At 43.6% G+C, this 20,557-nt stretch overlaps 1 protein-coding gene across 4 annotated transcripts in view; it reads right to left on the bottom strand.

The window, feature by feature from the left end:
* Positions 1 to 20,557, bottom strand: part of htr2cl1 (5-hydroxytryptamine (serotonin) receptor 2C, G protein-coupled-like 1) — a 204,473-nt gene that overhangs the window by 4,829 nt on the left and 179,087 nt on the right. For all 4 annotated transcript variants that reach the window (XM_014207393.3, XM_014207392.3, XM_082977561.1 and 1 more), the window contains 3 exons: positions 14,820 to 15,532; positions 14,387 to 14,582; positions 1,335 to 1,535 (listed from right to left, as the gene is read on the bottom strand). In XM_014207393.3, the coding sequence (XP_014062868.1) occupies positions 1,335 to 1,535; positions 14,387 to 14,582; positions 14,820 to 15,131 (709 nt within the window). In that variant the 5' untranslated portion in view covers positions 15,132 to 15,532. The remainder of the gene's footprint in view (positions 1 to 1,334; positions 1,536 to 14,386; positions 14,583 to 14,819; positions 15,533 to 20,557) is intronic.

Genomic DNA, 20,557 nt, shown 5'->3' on the forward strand with positions numbered 1-20,557 from the left:
CATCTCTGCAGCACTCCAATCACCAATCAGGGCATTATGGTAGAGTGGCCAGACGGAAGCCACTCCTCAACATAAGGCGCATGACAGCCTGCTTGGAATTAGCCAAAAGGCACCTAAAGGACTCTCAGACCATGAGAAACAAGATTCTCAGGTCTGATGAAACCAAGATTAAACTCTTTGACCTGAATGCCAAGCGACACGTCTGGAAGAAACCTGGCATCATCCCTACTGTGAAGCAAGGTGGTGGCAGCATCATGCTGTGGGGATGTTTTTCCGCAGCGGGTCTGGGAAACTAGTCAGGATCAAGGGAAATATGAACAGAGCAAAGTACAGAGAGATCCTTGATGAAAACCTGCTCCAGTGCACTCAGGACCTCAGACTGGGGCGAAGGTTCACCTTCCAACAGGACAATGTCCCTAAGCACACAGCCAAGACAACGTAGGAGTGGCTTCGGAACAAGTCTCTGAATGTCCTTGAGTAGCCCAGCCAGAACCCGGACTTGGAACCCGATTGAACTTCTCTGGAGAGACCTGAAAATAGCTGTGCAGCCTGACAGAGCTTGAGAGGATCTGCAGAGAAAAATGGGAGAACCTTCCCAAATACAGGTGCGCCAAGCTTGTAGCATCATATCGAAGAAGACTCAAGACTGTAATCGCTGCCAACCACAGTTCACAATTCCCTGTTAAGCCGTGAGAATACTTGATGGATGATGGAAGCAGCGTGTTGTTTTTATTTATTTTGTTTTAAGCCTTGCCCAAACCATAGCTCTAACCTTAACCACTCGGAATTAATGCCTGAACTGTTAACCTTTGAGTTGTTTCGGTTTTAAGCCTGTAACCACGCGGAATTAACCCTGTAACCACGCGGAATTATAGCATCAAAAATAGACGTTCATCCATCATACTTCGAATTTCGCGATTGGACTACCTTGGACCATGTCATCTGTTTAACACACATACACGCACGCACACAAACAGAGACACTGAGGCACACACACAACCTGACCTTTCACCCTGTCATCTGGCTGTCTACCAGACCCATTGACTTTACTTATCTATCCATCCTCATAGAGAGAGAAGGAGAGAGAATCATGTCTGTGTCAGTCTCACACAGTTTTGGAATACCACCATGCTTTACAACGAGAGAGGGAGGGAGAGAGAGATGGAGGGATAAAGAGCTAAACAGCCAGGAGGTCTAGATGAGTAGGCAGAAAAAGAGGAAATAACAAAGTCTCCTTCTGCCTCTATTCATCAACATTTCCTAAAGGAGTACTCTGTGCGTGTGTGTGCGTGTGTGTGGGTGTGACGCATGCACCCATATATCCCCTTACCTACCTATAGATATGGTCCATACAGCTGCTATCTTCATCATAGCTTTAGTTCTGGAGTTGAAACGGCTGTGCTCTATAGGATTTCTTATGGCCACGTATCGATCCAGAGATATAGCACACAAGTGCATTATACTGGCTGTAGAGAAAAGGACATCCAGGTAGATCCAGATAGGACACAATGCACTGGGCAGGGGCCACGCATAGTCTGGAAGAGGAGAGGGGGGGAGAGAAAGTCAGGTTAGATACAGTGCCTTCGGAAAATATTCAGACCCTTTGACTTTTTCCACATTTTTTTTACTTTACGGCCTTATTCTGAAATGGATTAAAACAAAAACGAATTACTCAGCAATCTAAACACAATACCCGATAATGACAAAACGAAAACAGGTTTTTAGAAATGTATTAAAAATAAAAAACAGAAATTCCTTATTTACATAAGTATTCAGACACTTTGCTATGAGACTCGAAATTGAGCTCAGGTACATCCTGTTTCCATTGATCATACTTGAGATATTTCTACAACTTGATTGGAGTCCACCTGTGGTAAATTCAATTGATTGGACATGATTTGGAAATAAATACACCTGTCTATATAAGGACCAACAGTTGACAGTGCATGTCAGAGCAAAAACCAAGCCATTAGATCGAAGGAATTGTCCTTAGAGCTCCGAGACAGGATTGCTTTGAGGTACAGATCTGGGGAATGGTACGAAAACATTTCTGCAGCATTGAAGGTCCCCAAGAACACAGTGGACTCCATCATTCTTAAATGGAAGAAGTTTGGAACCAACAAGACTCTTCCTAGAGCTGGCCCGCCCAGCTAAACTGAGCAATCGGAGAGAAGAGCCTTGGTCAGGGAGGTGACCAAGAACCCGATGGTCACTCTGACAGAGCTCTAGAGTTCCTCTGTGGAGATGGGAGAACCTTCCAGAAGGACAACCATCTCTGTAGCACTCCACAATTCAGGCCTTTATGGTAAAGTGACCAGATGGAAGGCACTCCTCAGTAAAAGGCACATGACAGCCCACTTGGAGTTTGCCAAAAGGCACATAGACTCTCAGAACATGAGAAACAAGATTCTCTGGTTTTGATGAAACCAAGATTGAACTCGTTGGCTGGAATGCCAAGCGTCACTTCTGGAGGAAACCTGGCACGGTGAAGCATGGTGGTGGCAGCATCATGCTGTGGGGATGTTTTAAAGCAGCAGGGACTGGGAGACTAGTCAGGATCGAGGCAAAGATGAACAGAGCAAAGTACAGAGAGATCCTTGATGAAAACCTGCTCCAGAGCGCTCAGGACCTCAGACTGGCACAAAGGTTCACCTTTCAAAAGGACCATGACCCTAAGCTCACATCCAAGACAACGTAGGAGTGGCTTCGGGACAAGTCTCTGAATGTCCTTGAGTGGCCTAGCCAGAGCCGATTGAACATCTCTGCAGAGACCTGAAAATAGCTATGCAGCGACACTCCCAATCCAACCTGAGAGAGCTTGAGAGGATCTGCAGAGAAGAATGAGAAACTCCCCAAATACAGGTGTGCCAAGCTTGTATACCCAAGAAGACTCAAGGCTGTAATCGCTGCCAAAGGTGCTTCAACCATGTACTGAGTAAAGGGTCTGAATACTTTATATTAATTAGCCCCAAATTCTGAACCTGTTTTTGCTCTGTCATTATAGGTTATTGTGTGTAGATTGATGAGGGAAAAAAACGATTTAATCAATTTTAGAATAAGGCTGTAACCTAACAATGTGGAAAAAGGGGTCTGAATACTTTCCGAAGGCACTGTAGTTATGACATTTTCAGGGCTGATGTGGAACACAGAGATTATTCAAATTAAAGTAGTATGAAATGAATATGCAATATTTTGCAAAGTATGCACTTAATATGCAAGTGAGGCAGTACTGAATACATAGTAACCCATAATTTAAGGTAAGGTGATGTTATTAACACATCTTCATGTTTTATGTAAAACAGAGTTTGTAAAAATTTGAAACAAGTTGTATACTATTTTATGCAAATTAAATACATAATAACATGCTAATTAGCCTGTGCAGAATTAAAAAGTACAGCATGTTAAACCAATATATTTCAAATCAGAGGGTCATATTGTTAACATAATTGATGTTTTATGCAGAACTGGGAGCCACACACACACACACACACCAGGGGTGGTAAGAATAATTGGGATTGTATGATAATGAACAAAAAGCAGGGTTACTATTCAATAGCCCAACTGATTAGGCCTAGAGTGACAAATAATATGCCCAAGTCTGTGCCCATGCCACCTGCATGCACACACACACAGCACCCCCACCAACACACACACACCACATGACACACAGAGAATGAGTATACCAAACATTAGGAACACCTTCCTAATATTGAGTTGCACCCCCCTCTTTTGCCCTCAGAACAGCCTCAATTCATTAGGGCATGGACTCTACAAGGTGACGAAAGCATTTCACAGGACTGCTGCTTTTAGTGTCCTTGTGTTGTTTTACTGTGTATTTATTGTGATGCATGTATTGGCTGGTGCATTTCCCTTTTGGGGAGTAAATGGGTTATCAGGTTTTACTGTTTTACTAGCTATCTTTTACATTAAGTGGTCACTTTCTGCGGTTTCTCCCCAGGTAGTAGTTTAGTAGTGGTGGGATTACTGCTCTTGGTTCATCCCAGATTGCCCGTTAAGTGATAAAACATGCATTCTTACAGTTATCTATGAATGAGTTCTGTCATCTTTCATTCTCGCTGTAACATAAGTTAAGGTAAGTTAATGTGCGTTACAATGTATACTTGTACATTGTGTGTTTGCAAAGCATCTCTGCTAATCATTTTATCTGAGCGTGACTCATATCTACCATCATCGTGCTTGGCCCAAATTCTATGGGCCGCTTCATGTGCTGTCCAGCAGTCGAGCAGCCCGATATCTTTTTCTACTCGGATGGCATTTGTCGTCGGCTAAACATTACTGGGTCTTTCTATTACTAAGTATATATTCACAGAAGTGGGCCTCCTGAGTGGCGCAGTGGTCTAAGGCACTGGGGATGTTCTTGTCCCATCGCGCTCTAGCGACTCCTGTGGCGGGCCGGGCGCAGTGCACGCTGACACAGTCGCCAGGTGCACGGTATTTCCTCTGACACATTGGTGCAGCTGGCTTCCGGGTTAAGCAGGCATTGTGTCAAGAAGCAGTGCTGTTTGGCTGGGTTGTGTTTCGGAGGACGCACGGCTCTCGACCTTCACCTCTCCCGAGTCCGTACGGGAGTTGCAGCGATGAGACAAGATTGTAGTTACTAGTTGGATACCATGAAATTGGGGAGAAAATGGGTAGATTTTTTTATTTTTATACAAATACAAATAAATAAAAAATATATTCACAGACGTATAGCCTCATTTTAAGTTAACCTTTATTCCTCAGATTTAAAGTTAAGGTTATCACCTTGGACCTTAATCAAATCAAATGTTATTGGTTGCTTACACATACTATTTAGCAGATGTTATTGTGAGTGTAGCAAAATGCTTGTGTTCGTAGCTACAACAGTGCAGTAATATCTAACAGTACACAACAATACACACCAATCTAAAGTTAAAGAATGTAATTAAGAAATATAGAAATATTCGGATGAGCAATGTCGGAGTCTGGAGTGTGTATACAGTGGGGGGAAAAAAGTATTTGATCCCCTGATGATTTTGTACGTTTGCCCACTTACAAAGAAATGATCAGTCTATAATTTTAATGGTAGGTTTATATGAACAGTGAGAGACAGAATAACAACCAAAAAATCCTGAAAAACGCATGTCAAAAATGTTATAAAATGATTTCCATTTTAATGAGGGAAATAAGTATTTTCCCCTCTGCAAAACATGACTTAGTACTTGGTGGCAAAACCCTTGTTCGCAATCACAGAGATCAGACGTTTCTTGTAGTTGGCCACCAGGTTTGCACACATCTCAGGAGGGATTTTGTCCCACTCCTCTTTGCAGATCTTCTCCAAGTCATTAAGGTTTCGAGGCTGACGTTTGGCAACTCGAACCTTCTTCTCCCTCCACAGATTTTCTATGGGATTAAGGTCTGGAGACTGGCTAGGACACTCCAGGACCTTAATGTGCTTCTTGTTGAGCTACTCCTTTGTTGCCTTGGCCGTGTGTTTTGGGTCATTGTCATGCTGGAATACCCATCCACGACCCATTTTCAATGCCCTGGCTGAGGGAAGGAGGTTCTCAACCAAGATTTGACAGCACATTGTCCTGTCCCCTTAGCAGAAAAACACCCCCAAAGCATAATGTTTCCACCTCCATGTTTGACGGTGGAGATGGTGTTCTTGGGGTCATAGGCAGCATTCCTCCTCCTCCAAACACGGTTGAGTTGAGTTGATGCCAAAGAGCTCCATTTTGGTCTCATCTAACCACAACACTTTCACCAGTTGTCCTCTGAATCATTCAGATGTTCATTGGCAAACTTCAGACGGGCATGTATATGTATTCTTGAGCAGGGGGACCTTGCGGGCGCTGCAGGATTTCAGCCCTTCACGGCGTAGTGTGTTACCAATTCTTTTCTTGGTGACAATGGTCCCAGCTGCCTTGAGATCATTGACAAGATCCTCCCGTGTAGTTCTGGGCTGATTCCTCACCGTTCTCATGATCATTGCAACCGCACGAGGTGAGATCTTGCATGGAGCCCCAGGCCGAGGGAAATTGACAGTTCTTTTGTGTTTCTTCCATTTGCGAAAAATTGCACCAAATGTTGTCACCTTCTCACCAAGCTGCTTGGCGATGGTCTTGTAGCCCATTCCAGCCTTGTGTAGGTCTACAATCTTGTCCCTGACATCCTTGGAGAGCTCTTTGGTCTTGGACATGGTGGAGAGTTTGGAATCTGATTGATTGATTGCTTCTGTGGACATGTGTCTTCTTTACAGGTAACAAGCTGCGGTTAGGAGCACTCCCTTTAAGAGTGTGCTCCTAATCTCAGCTCGTTACCTGTATAAAAGACACCTGGGTGCCAGAAATCTTTCTGATTGAGAGGGGGTCAAATACTTACATTTACATTTAAGACATTTAGCAGACGCTCTTATCCAGAGCGACTTACAAATTGGTGCATTCACCTTATAATATCCAGTGGAACAACCACTTTACAATAGTGCATCTAAATCTTTTAAGGGGGGGGGGGGTTAGACTTACTCATTTCCCTCATTAAAATGCAAATGAATTTATAACATTTTTGACATGCGTTTTTCTGGATATTTTTGTTGTTATTCTGTCTCTCACTGTTCAAATAAACCTACCATTAAAATTATAGACTGATCCTTTCTTTATCAGTGGGCAAACGTACAAAATCAGCAGGGGATCAAATACTTTCCCCCCCCCCCCACTGTGTGTGTGTATATATGTATATATATATAATGTGTATACATGTATACACAGTATACTGTGTATACAGTGGGGAGAACAAGTATTTGATACACTGCCGATTTTGCTATGAATTCCGGCTATGCTGAGCTGCGCCGCTCTGTAGCAGTCTACTGTCTGCTCTTATTTCTGTACAATGTCTTATGTTATATGTATGTTACATCCTCATCGGCAGACTCAGTAGCCTTGGTTTCTCAAACGATTGCGTCGCCTGGTTCACCAACTACTTCTCTGATAGAGTTCAGTGTGTCAAATCGGAGGGCCTGCTGTCCGGACCTCTGGCAGTCTCTATGGGGGTACCACAGGGTTAAATTCTTGGGCCAACTCTTTTCTCTGTATACATCAATGATGTCGCTCTTGCTGCTGGTGAATCTCTGATCCACCTCTATGCAGACGACACCATTCTGTATACTTCTGGCCCTTCTTTGGACACTGTGTTAACAACCCTCCAGACGAGCTTCAATGCCATACAACTCTCCTTCCGTGGTCTCCAACTGCTCCTAAATACAAGTAAAACTAAATGCATGCTCTTCAACCGATCGCTGCCTGCACCTGCCCGCCTGTCCAGCATCACTTCTCTGGACGGTTCTGACTTAGAATTTGTGGACAACTACAAATACCTAGGTGTCTGGTTAGACTGTAAACTCTCCTTCCAGACTCACATCAATCATCTCCAATCCAAATTTAAATCTAGAATTGGCTTCCTATTTCGCAACAAAGCATCCTTCACTCATGCTGCCAAACATACCCTCATAAAACTGACCATCCTACCAATCCTCGACTTCGGCGATGTCATTTACAAAATAGCCTCCAATACCCTACTCAACAAGCTGGATGCAGTCTATCACAGTGCCATCCGTTTTGTCACCAAAGCCCCATATACTACCCACCACTGCGACCTGTTCGCTCTCGTTGGCTGGCCTTCGCTTCATAATCGTCGCCAAACACATTGGCTCCAGGTCATCTACAAGACCCTGCTAGGTAAAGTCCCCCCTTATCTCCGCTCACTGGTCACCATAGCAGCACCCACCTGTAGCACGCGCTCCAGCAGGTATATCTCTCTGGTCACCCCTAAAGCCAACTCCTCCTTTGGTCGTCTCTCCTTCCAGTTCTCTGCTGCCAGTGACTGGAACGAACTACAAAATTCTCTGAAACTGGAAACACTCATCTCCCTCACTAGCTTTAAGCACCAGCTATCAGAGCAGCTCCCAGATCACTGCACCTGTACATAGCCCATCTATAATTTAGCCCAAACTACTAACGCTTCCCCTTGTATTTATTTATTTTATTTATTATTTTGCTCCTTTGCACCATATTATTTATATTTTAACTTTGAACTTTCTTCAAATTATAAATCTACCATTCCAGTGTTTTACTTGCTATACTTTATTTACTTTGCCACCATGGCCTTTTTTGCCTTTACCTCCCTTATCTCACATCATTTGCTCACATTGTATATAGTCTTATTTTTGTCTACTGTATCATTGATTGTATGTTGTTTTACTCCATGTGTAACTCTGTGTTTTTGTATGTTGTCGAACTGCTTTGCTTTATCTTGGCCAGGTCGCAATTGTAAATGAGAACTTGTTCTCAACTTGCCTACCTGGTTAAATAAAGGTGAAATAAATAAAATAAAAATAAAAATACTGTATAACCATGTATGCCTTTTCCAATTGTAGGACCTCTCCTCTCTTAGCACAAGTTTGAGTTTACATTAAGGCAACAGTGTTGGGTTTACATTATGCTTTTCCAGAGGCGGTCTCAATGATGGCTTTAATGGGTTTTTCAGTCTGAAATACACTAAATGTTCCTTCCTTTTAATCTCGCATTATCTCTTAAGTTCTGTTTACATTATGCACACTCACATGTTAACCATACTCTCATACAACCTTAGATGAAAGATTTAGCATGGAACATCAGTCGTCATCAGAAGATCTAACACTGATTTGTCCTCTCTTTAACCTGTTAGGGCTAGGGGGCAGTATTGACATGGCCGGATAAAAAACGTACCCGATTTAATCTGGTTACTACTCCTGCCCAGTAACTAGAATATGCATATAATTATTGTCTTTGGATAGAAAACACCCTAAAGTTTCTGAAACTGTTTGAATGGTGTCTGTGAGTATAACAGAACTCATATGGCAGGCCAAAACCTGAGAAGATTCCATGCAGGAAGTGGCCTGTCTGACAAGTTGTGTTTCATCTTGGCTCTTTTTATTGAAGACTGAGGATCTTTGATATAACGTGACACTTCCTACGGCTCCCATAGGCTCTCAGAGCCCGGGAAAAAGCTGAATGATATCGAGGCAGCCTCTGGCTGAAACACATTATCGCCTTTGGTAAGTGGCCGATCAGAGGACAATGGGCTTAGGCGCGTGCACGAGTCGACCCCATGCTTTATTTTCTTTTGTCTTTTTACCTAAACGCAGATTCCCGGTCGGAATATTATCGCTTTTTTTACGAGAAAAATGGCATAAAAATTGATTTTAAACAGCGGTTGACATGCTTCGAAGTACGGTAATGGAATATTTAGAATTTTTTTGTCACGAAATGCGTCGTGCTCGTCACCCTTCTTTACCATTCGGATAGTGTCTTGAACGCACAAACAAAACGCCGCTATTTGGATATAACAATGGATTATTTGGTACCAAACCAACATTTGTTATTGAAGTAGAAGTCCTGGGAGTGCATTCTGACGAAGAACAGCAAAGGTAATAACATTTTTCTTATAGTAAATCTGACTTTGGTGAGTGCTAAACTTGCTGGGTGTCTAAATAGCTAGCCCTGTGATGCCGGGCTATCTACTGAGAATATTGCAAAATGGGCTTTCGCCGAAAAGCTATTTTAAAATCTGACATAACGATTGCATAGAGGAGTTCTGTATCTATAATTCTTAAAATAATTGTTATGTTTTTTGTGAACGTTTATCGTGAGTAATTTAGTAAATTCACCGGAAGTTTGCGGGGGGTATGCTAGTTCTGAACGTCACATGCTAATGTAAAAAGCTGTTTTTTGATATAAATATGAACTTGATTGAACAAAACATGCATGTATTGTATAACATAATGTCCTAGGGGTGTCATCTGATGAAGATCAAAGGTTAGTGCTGCATTTAGCTGTGGTTTGGATTTATGTGACATTATATGGTAGCTTGAAAAATGGGTGTCTGATTATTTCTAGCTGGGTACTCTGCTGACATAATCTAATGTTTTGCTTTCGTTGTAAAGCCTTTTTGAAATCGGACAGTGTGGTTAGATAAAGGAGAGTCTTGTCTTTAAAATGGTGTAAAATAGTCATATGTTTGAAAAATTGAAGTTTTTGTATTTTTGAGGAATTTGTAATTCGCGCCACGCCCATCATTGGCTATTGGAGCAGGTGTTCCGCTAGCAGAACGTCTAGATGTATTGAGGTTAACCTGTTAGGGCTAGGGGGCAGTATTGACACGGCTGGATAAAAAACGTACCCGATTTAATCTGATTATTACTCCTGCCCAGAAAGTAGAATATGCATATAATTATTAGCTTTGGATAGAAAACACTCCAAAGTTTCTAAAACTGTTTGAATGGTGTCTGTGAGTATAACAGAAGTCATATGGCAGGCCAAAACCTGAGAAGATTCCATGCAGGAAGTGGCCTGTCTGACAATTTCTTCCCCTTCTTGATTATCTCTATCCATTACAAAGGATCTCTGCTGTTACCTGACACTTCCTACGGCTCCCATGGGCTCTCAGAAGGCGGCAAAAAGCTGAATCGTGGCTTTGCAGGCTCTGACTGAAAAAAAGTAACGCGTTTGGGTAGTGGCTGGTTACAGTACTGTGAGACTCAGGCGCGTGCCCGCGTCGACCCCATGCTTTGTTTTTTTTCCTCTGTTTACATAAACGCAGATTCCCTGTCGGAATATTATTGCTTTTTTACGAGAAAAATTGCATAAAAAGGGATTTTAAACAGCGGTTGACATGCTTCGAAGTACGGTAATGGAATATTTAGAATTTTTTTGTCACGAATTGCGCCATGCTCGTGACCCTTATTTACACTTCGGATAGTGTCTTGAACGCACGAACAAAATGCCGCTATTTGGATATAACGATGGATTATTTTGGACCAAACCAACATTTGTTATTGAAGTAGCAGTCCTGGGAGTGCATTCTGACGAAGAACATCAAAGGTAATCAAACTTTTGTAATAGTAAATCGGAGTTTGGTCAGGGCTAAACTTGGTGGGTGTCTAAATGGCTAGCCGTGATGGCTGGGCTATCTACTCAGAATATTGCAAAATGTGCTTTCACCGAAAAGCTATTTTAAAATCGGACACCTCGATTGCACAAAGGAGTTCTGTATCTATAATTCTTAAAATAATTATGTTTTTTGTGAACGTTTATCATGAGTAATTTAGTAAATTCACCGGAGGTTTGCGGGGGGTATGCTAGTTCTGAACGTCACATGCTAATGTAAAAAGCTTGTTTTTGATATAAATATGAACTTGATTGAACAAAACATGCATGTATTGTATAACATAATGTCCTAGGTGTGTCATCTGATGAAGATCATCAAAGGTTAGTGCTGCATTTAGCTGTCTTCTGTGTTTTTGTGACATTATATGCTAGCTTGAAAAATGGGTGTCTGATTATTTCTGGCTGGGTACTCTGCTGACATAATCTAATGTTTTGCTTTCGTTGTAAAGCCTTTTTGAAATCGGACAGTGTGGTTAAATTAACGAGAGTCTTGTCTTTAACCTCTATGGGCTAGGCGGGACGAATTCGTCCCACCTACGCAACAGCCACTTGAAGCCTGTGGCGCGATTTTCAAAACCTTAAAAATCCTATTACTTCAATTTCTCAAACATATGACTATTTTACAGCTATTTAAAGACAAGACTCTCGTTAATCTAACCACAATGTCCGATTTCAAAAAGGCTTTACAACGAAAGCAAAACATTAGATTATGTCAGCAGAGTAACAAGCCAGAAATAATCAGACACCCATTTTTCAAGCTAGCATATAATGTCACCAAAACCCAGAAGACAGCTAAATGCAGCACTCACCTTTGATGATCTTCATCAGATGACAACCCTAGGACATTATGTTATACAATACATGCATGTTTTGTTCAATCAAGTTCATATTTATATCAAAAACCAGCTTTTTACATTAGCATGTGACGTTCAGACAGCTACCCCCCGCAAACTTCCGGGGAATTCGCTAACATTTTACTAAATTACTCACGATAAACGTTCACAAAAAGCATAACAATTATTTTAAGAATTATAGATACAGACCTCCTCTATGCACTCGATATGTCCGATTTTAAAATAGCTTTTTGGTGAAAGCACATTTTGCAATATTCTAAGTACATAGCCCAGGCATCACGGGCTAGCTATTTAGACACCCGGCAAGTTTAGCACTCACCATAATCATATTTACTATTATAAAAGTTTGATTACCTTTTGTTGTCTTCGTCAGAACGCACTCCCAGGACTGCTACTTCAATAACAAATGTTGGTTTGGTCCAAAATAATCCATCGTTATATCCGAATAGCGGCGTTTTGTTTGTGCGTTCCAGACACTATCCGAAATGGTAAAGAAGGGTCGTGCGCATGGCGCAATTCGTGACAAAAAAATTCTAAATATTCCATTACCGTACTTCGAAGCATGTCAACCGCTGTTTAAAATAAATTTTTACGCCATTTTTCTCGTAGAAAAGCGATAATATTCCGACAGGGAATCTCCTTTTCGGCAAACAGAGGAAAAAAATCACAAAGGCGTGGCGGTCGGGTCACGCGCCTAAGCCCAGAGTCCCTTGATCGGCCACTTGAGAAAGGCGATAATGTGTTTCAGCCTGGGGCTGGGATGACGACATTCTGTTTTTTCCCGGGCTCTGAGCGCCTATGGACGACGTAGGAAGTGTCACGTTAGAGCAGAGATCCTTAGTAAAAGATAGAGATGGAAAAGAAGTTCAAGAAATGGTCAGACAGGCCACTTCCTGTAAAGGAATCTCTCAGGTTTTGACCTGCCATTTGAGTTCTGTTATACTCACAGACACCATTCAAACAGTTTTAGAAACTTTAGCGTGTTTTCTATCCATATGTAATAAGTATATGCATATTCTAGTTACTGGGTAGGAGTGGTAACCAGATTAAATCGGGTATGTTTTTTATCCAGCCGTGTCAATACTGCCCCCTAGCCCTAACAGGTTAAAAGTTAGATTAAAGAGAGAGGTTGACGCACCTACATTTTCTCAAGCGTGCTCAAGTATGCTTTCCACTTTCGGTCAGTATTAATTTAGCAAAGGAGATAACACATAATCAGTTCGGACAGACAAGCAAAAACTGATTACTTGAATGTCGCAGCGGCCTAGCCTACACCCAAACGTTAGAGATCGGAAATGCTGTATGGGATGAAAACAAGACAATTTTTCAGTCTGATCAACTGTAGGCTACTAATAATAGCAATTGCATACAGCCTATGTGCCCTGTCCATCTGGTCAGGGTAAACAAATTGGTAAAGTTATGTATTTATAGTAAATTTTTGTGTCAGGAGAGAATGTGATCAAATGTGGTTTATATTCAAACTTGGGCTGACTCGGCTGCCTATACTTTTAACTGGATATAATCAATCAACATGATAGATGTGAGTTCATGTTTTATTACAGCTACTGTAAGTCCCTTCCTATTCCCTGATTTAGAGGTGATAACCACTCCACTGAAGCCATGTCTCATGTGCCCACTCATCCACTGTTTCCTCTCCAAGCACTATGAGTACCCCTATCAATTTTCTCTCATTACTGTATGTAGAGTAAATCACACACACACAAACACAATCACATTATTGCACATAAATTATTTTACTTCTTGCTTGGACTAACTCATTCTTAGCTCTTTTGTCTAGCTATGTAGTGTATTGTGGTGTTATTTTTTTGTCTTCCCAGTCAAATACTGTCTTTCCTTCAGTGGAAGAGTTGAGCTCTTCCCCAAAACCATCCATCCACGATGAGCCTGTCCTGCACTGAAGCCTCTGAACACCTCAACCCCTGTCCTGCTCTGAAGTCAAGCCTCTGAACACCTCAAATCATGCCTCATACCCCCATTCAATCACTGTTGTGATCCCTTCCCAACACTGTGTAAGTAGCCCTCTCATTCCCATTCCCTATAATATTGTACTATAAATGTCTTCATTAAATGCTTTCGGTTAAAATACTTAGTCTTTGAAGATTTTTGAAACACGCTTTGTCATCTCCGTGTGTTCCGCACCTATACTGTGGGTCTCTCATCCTCCTAAAATGTTCAAGTCACCAGCCTCCACTGCTAACTAAGATGCACTATTGTACTCTAAGACAGAGATTCAGTTTACACAGACCACTAACGGTTCTCAATGCACTCAGTCTCACAGAGAAAGAGACAGAGCTAGAGACACAGAGAGAGAGAGAGAGAGAGACAGATGCAGAGACCGTTTACACAGACCAGATAGCACCAACAATTCTAGATACACAGAGAAAGTTTAAACAGACCACACAGAGCACTAACCACAAAAAATACACACCCTGTCTAAGAAACTGAGACCACAGAGCCAAACTCAAGACCGTTTACACATACCACATTGTATGGCCAGTATCCCCACCAGCCACGACCAGTGGGAGTTATGCACAGTGTAGTTCTACTCACCATAGAGTATGTTGATGAGGGATATAGGCATCACTAGTATCCCCACCAGAATGTCGGCCACAGCCAGAGACCTCAGGAAGAAGTTGGTGGCATTCTGAAGCTTTTTCTCCAATGAGACAGCTAGGATGACCAGGATGTTTCCACACACCGTCAGCACGATGATGACCAGGATGAGGAGTGCCGGCCAGTTCTTCTCCTTCAAATACAACCAAACTTTATTTGTATAGCACCATAGAAAGAGAATGACTAGAACAGCCATAGAATATCTGAACCTCTGACCTTGGCAAATGACTGGTAAACTCATGGGTACACTCAAAATGGCTAACCTGGTATTGTAGTGATTGTTGCTCTATATATAGCACATTTTGTAGCAACATCAATTAAATCCATAAAAAATTAATAATAATAATACAGATAAATAAAACACACTAACCTTCATGGTCGGTGCTCGAATCACCGCCTCTGCCTGTGACGACCCCAACGACAGGTTAGCATCTACTCCTCCAGCCCCGACCCCCCAGGGTAGACTCTGGTTGAGTCCAAGGTAGGTGGAGTTGTTCCCCCCTGGCAAGACCATCCAGCCCCCAACCTCCAGAGAGTCCGTGGCAGAGGATCCGAACCCGCTCAGTAGGGCTACCCCTCCTGGACTTCCCATCCTGGGAGGGTCTCTCCTGAGGCCTGGAGGTCCTGGCTGGACCTGCACTACTCCCCTGTCACCACTAGAGGGACCAACCCAGAGGACCATGTGACATCAACAGACTTGGGATTGGTTTGGTTAGGAATAAAAACGTGTTGTCTTGTAATGGGTAGTCCAAGTTTAGGTCCACTTAGAAAGTCTAGAGACTTGGAATTGATTTAGTCTGGGTTCCGGGTGAAAATAGTGTTAGAGTGGGATCTAGTTACGGTTTAGTTAAGTTCACAAAATGGATAGTCAAGACTCCAGGTTTAGGTCCACTTGAAAGTAAAGGAAGAGTTGATTGGTGGTTATGTTTCCTCTTATACAGTGGAGAAGGAGAACGCCCCAGGATAAGCTCTTCTTCAGAAGTCCCATGTGAAGGACAAGCTGAGCTGGTCAGTGTTGCCCATTGTTTCATGTTTTTGGTAACTTTAGAGTAGAAGACCCATTGTTTCTATGTTTAGAAAGGTCTAGAGAAAGGGAATACAAAAACATTGAGTTTTACTCTCTCTCTTTCAATCTCTCATTGTGTGTACATGAGTGTGTGCACAGATCTATGTGTATATGAGTGTAGTGTGTGTGTGTGTGTGTGTGTGTGTGTATCTACTTGTATATTGTCCATACTGTCTATATACACCACATATTTATATTCTGACATTACTCTTTCTGATATAGCACGTTGTGATATTTTTTAATCTGTAGATTCTTGACTTTTTTTTTTGTCTATTATTATTTGTCTATTATTATTGTACTGTTAGACATGTACTGAACTGCTGGAGCTAGAAACAAAAGCAATTCACTGCACCTGCTTTAACATCTACTAATCTGTGTACAAATAAACTTCGATTTGATTAAATTTTTTAAGATAAACAGCCTACAGCCGCGAACACTGTAATCCCACATATAAATCTAATGCAGTTTGTGAGGCTTAGAATAATGAAATGGCTACATTAATGGGATACAGTTTGTTTATATGACGCGGTTCAGATGATACATCCCAGACCAAGAGAGCGCTACAGGCAATGCAGTTAAACAGGGCTATAAAACAGCAATACATAAAATAGATAAGATTTGGCATGGGTCCCCAGGTCCTCAAAAATTCTACAGCTGCACCGTAGAGAGCATCCTGCATCACCGCCTGGTATGGCAACTGCTCGGCCTCTGACCGTATGGCACTATAGAGGGTAGTGCGTACGGCCCAGTACATCACTGGGGCCAAGCTTCCTGACATCCAGGATCTATATAATAGGCGGTGTCAGAGGAAGGCTCAAAAAAGTGTCAAAGACTCCAATCACCCAAGTCATAGACTGTGCTCTCTACTACCGCATGGCAAGCAGTACCAGAGCGCCAAGTCTAGGACCAAAAGGCTCCTTAATAGCTTCTACCACCAAGCCATAAGACTGCTGAACAATTAATCAATGTAAATAGCCACCCAGACTATTTACATTGAGCCCCCTCCCCCCCTTGTTTTTACAATGCTGCTACTCGCTGTTTATTATCTATGCATAGTCACTTTACAAATTGCCTCGGCTAGCCTGTACCCCCGCACATTGCCGGTACCCTGTATAGCCTCGTTATTGTTATGTAATTATCTTGTGTTACTTTAGTACACATATTCTTAACTGCATTGTTGGTTAAGGGCTTGTATGTAAGCATTTCACTGTAAGGTCTACACTTGATGTATTCTTGTGACAAATTCAATTTGATTTGATTTGAAGAGAACTAAACAGGAAGAGACAAAGAAAGGGGGGCAGATACAGAGAAAGGGGGAGAGAGGGGGAGATAGACAAGGAGACAGACAGAGCCAACCTTGGGGGCGTAACTCAACGATGATCACTTATGTCTCGTGGGTTTCATAACCATGTCTTCATAACAATTCAATAATGATAGGTGACAGGAATTCAGTTCAACCATTTATACGAACGTGCTAATCTCAACACATACAGCTCTCATGATGCTCTGCGGCACAACCCTAATACACCACATCTCCTCCCCACCTACTTAAATTTCCCCATTATGAACAACAGTCCTGAGAAGGTAACTGTGAGCCCGTAGGTGATGACTAGTGGGCCAGGGTGTCACCCAGTAACAGTTACAGACCACTCACGACTGGTGGTTGTCAATGTTGCTTTACTCAACAATAACTGATCTGTGTGCCTTTTCCAGATGACGTCCTCTGCAGTCTGAACAGTGTAGGGCACAGGACCAGTCTGAGCAAAGACTGTTGCAGGAACCCGCTTTGGTCCGTTGAGTTAGTTCCTAGCTAAGACATTTTCTCCAGGATTGAAAGCTCTGTCATTTGCTCTCAGTTCATGACATTTGACTTGACTCTCCTGGCATTTTTGCATTTAGAGGTTTGAGTACTGTAGGTCAAAGCTTGTGCATAGCTCTCTCTCTTCATGTATCATAGTGCAAGAGAAAATGGCTGACGTTTTACGTGCTCCTAACCGAATGTGTTTTTTTGTTCGTTTTTTTGCATTGTTTCCAACTTATATTTTTACTTATTCTGTACATAATGTTGCTGCAACCATCTCTTATGACCGAAAATAACTTCTGGACCTCAGAACAGCATTTACTCACCACAAACTGGCAGAAGTTTTTTCTCTAACGAGTCTGACAAGCCCGACGTGAAGGACATACTGCTTTCCCGGGAACCGGCCCAAATCCCCATAATTTGCATAAAGAGAAGACGAAGAAAAAGAGGACGAAGATTGGGCTGCCTTCTGAGAATTCGTAGGCGATCGAATAAACTCCCACTGCCTTCCGTTCTACTAGCTAACATGCAATCATTGGAAAATAAAATCGACGACCTACGAAGACGACAGATTATTTCACTTATAATTCACTGTATCACAATTCCAGTGGGTCAGAAGTTTACATACACTAAGTTGACTGTGCCTTTAAAAAAAAAATTGTAGACCTCCACAAGTTTGGTCCAACCTTGGGAGTAATTTCCAAACGCCTGAAGGTAACACGTTCATCTGTACAAACAATAGTACGCAAGTATAAACACCATGGGACCACGCAGCCGTCATACCGCTCACAAAGGAGACGCGTTCTGCCTCCTAGAGATGAATGTACATTGGTGCGAAAAGTGCAAATCAATCCCAGAACAACAGCAAAGGACCTTGTGAAGATGCTAGAGGAAACGGGTACAAAAGTATCTTTATCCACAGTAAAACGAGTCCTGTATCGACATAACCTGAAAGGCTGCTCAGCAAGGAAGAAGCCACTGCTCCAAAACCCCCATAAAAAATACAGACTACAGTTTGCAACTGCACATGGGGACAAAGATCGTAACTTTTTGGAGAAATGTCCTCTGGTCTGATGAAACAAAAATAGAACTGTTTGGCCATAATGTCCATTTGGAGGAAAAAGGGGGAGACTTGCAAACCAAAGAACACCATCCCAACCGTGAAGCACAGGGGTGGCAGCATCATGTTGTGGGGGTGTTTTGCTGCAGGAGGGTCTGGCGCACTTCACAAAATAGATGGCATCATGAGGAAGGAAAATTATGTGGATATATTGAAGCAACATCTCAAGACATCAGTCAGGAAGTTCCAGCTTGGTCGCAAATGGGTCTTCCAAATGGACAATGACCCCAAGCATACTCCCAAAATTGTGGCAAAATGGCTTCAGGACAACAAAGTCAAGGTATGGAGTGGCCATCACAAAGCCCTGACCTCAATTCCTACAGAACATTTTTGGACAGAACTGAAAAAGCATGTGCGAGCAAGGAGGCCTACAAACCGGACTCAGTTACACCAGCTCTGTCACGAGGAATGGGCCAAAATTCACCCAACTTATTGTGGGAAGCTTGTGGAAGGCTACCCGAAACGTTTGACCCAAGTTAAACAATTTAAAGGCAATGCTACCAAATACTAATTGAGTGTATGTAAATGTCTGACCCTCTGGGAATGTGATGAAAGAAATAAAAGCTGAAATAAATCATTCTCTAAACTATTATTCTGACATTTCACATTCTGAAAATAAAGTGTTGATCCTAACTGACCTAAAACAGGGAATTTTTACTAGGATTAAATGTCAGGAATTGTGAAAAACTGAGTTTAAATGTATTTGGCTAAGGTGTATGTAAACTTCCGACTCCAACTGTATATGACATACATTGCCATAACAGTTCCTGCATACTGTGGTGTACGCTCACCTCGGTCTCCTGTAAGCGCTGTCTTCAGGAAAGGACCAAAATGCAGCAGAGTTAGTATTCATCCTTCAATTTAATTGGAAAGAACACTATACAAAAACAAAGAAACTGACAGCCAACAGTCCTGTCAGGTGCAACCACACTAAACAAGGAACAATTACCCACAAAACCCAAAGGCAAAACATGCTCCTTATGTGTGACTCCCAATCAGCAGCAACGAGCTTCAGTTGTGCCTGATTGGGAGCCACACACATGGCCCAAAACAAAGAAATACCAAAACATAGAAAAAGGAACATAGAACAATGTAACACCCTGGCCTAACCAAAATAAAGAACAAAAAACCCTCTATGGCCAGGGCGTTACAGTACCCCCCCCCCAAAGGTGCGGACTCCGGCCGCAAAACCTGACTCTGAAGGGGAGGGTCCGGGTGGGCCTTCTTACGGCGGCGGCTCAGGTGCGGGACGTGGCCTCTGCTCCACCCTTGACGTCGCCCTCTTATGTGGCGCACCTGGCCGCGCCGAAGGTCTGGTGGGCGACGCTGACTGCGCCCGGCTGGAGGGCGGCGATGGTTGCGCCCGGCTGGCGGGCGACCCTGGCTGCGCCCGGCTGGCGGGCGACCCTGGCTGCGCCCGGATGGCGGGCGGCGATGGCTGCGCCCGGCTGGCGGGCGACCCTGGCTGCGCCCGGCTGGCGGGCGACCCTGGCTGCGCCCGGCTGGCGGGCGACCCTGGCTGCGCCCGGCTGGCGGGCGACCCTGGCGGCGCCCGGCTGGCGGGCGACCCTGGCGGCGCCCGGCTGGCGGGCGACCCTGGCGGCTCCGACGGCACTGACCCAGGATTCACCAGGCTGGGGAGACATGATGGATGCCTGGCCCTGGGCACAGGCACAGGACTCACCAGGCTGGGGAGACAGGACGGATGCCTGGCCCTGGGCACAGGACTCACCAGGCTGGGGAGACAGGACAGAGGCCTGGCCCTAGGCGTAGGCACAGGACTCACCGGGCTGGCGGGCGTCCCTGGCCACTCTGGCAGTTCAGGGCAGTCTGGCCACTCCGGCAGTCTGGCCACTCTGGCGACTGTTGACTGGCGGGCAGCTCTGGCGACTGTTGACTGGCGGGCAGCTCTGGCGACTGTTGACTGGCGGGCAGCTCTGGCGACTGTTGACTGGCGGGCAGCTCTGACGACTGTTGACTGGCGGGCAGCTCTGACGACTGTTGACTGGCGGGCAGCTCTGACGACTGTTGACTGGCGGGCAGCTCTGACGACTGTTGACTGGCGGGCAGCTCTGACGACTGTTGACTGGCGGGCAGCTCTGACGACTGTTGACTGGCGGG

This window comes from Salmo salar, chromosome 07, assembly GCF_965601325.2.
Source record: "Salmo salar chromosome 07, fSalSal1, whole genome shotgun sequence".
Lineage (NCBI taxonomy): Eukaryota > Metazoa > Chordata > Actinopteri > Salmoniformes > Salmonidae > Salmo > Salmo salar.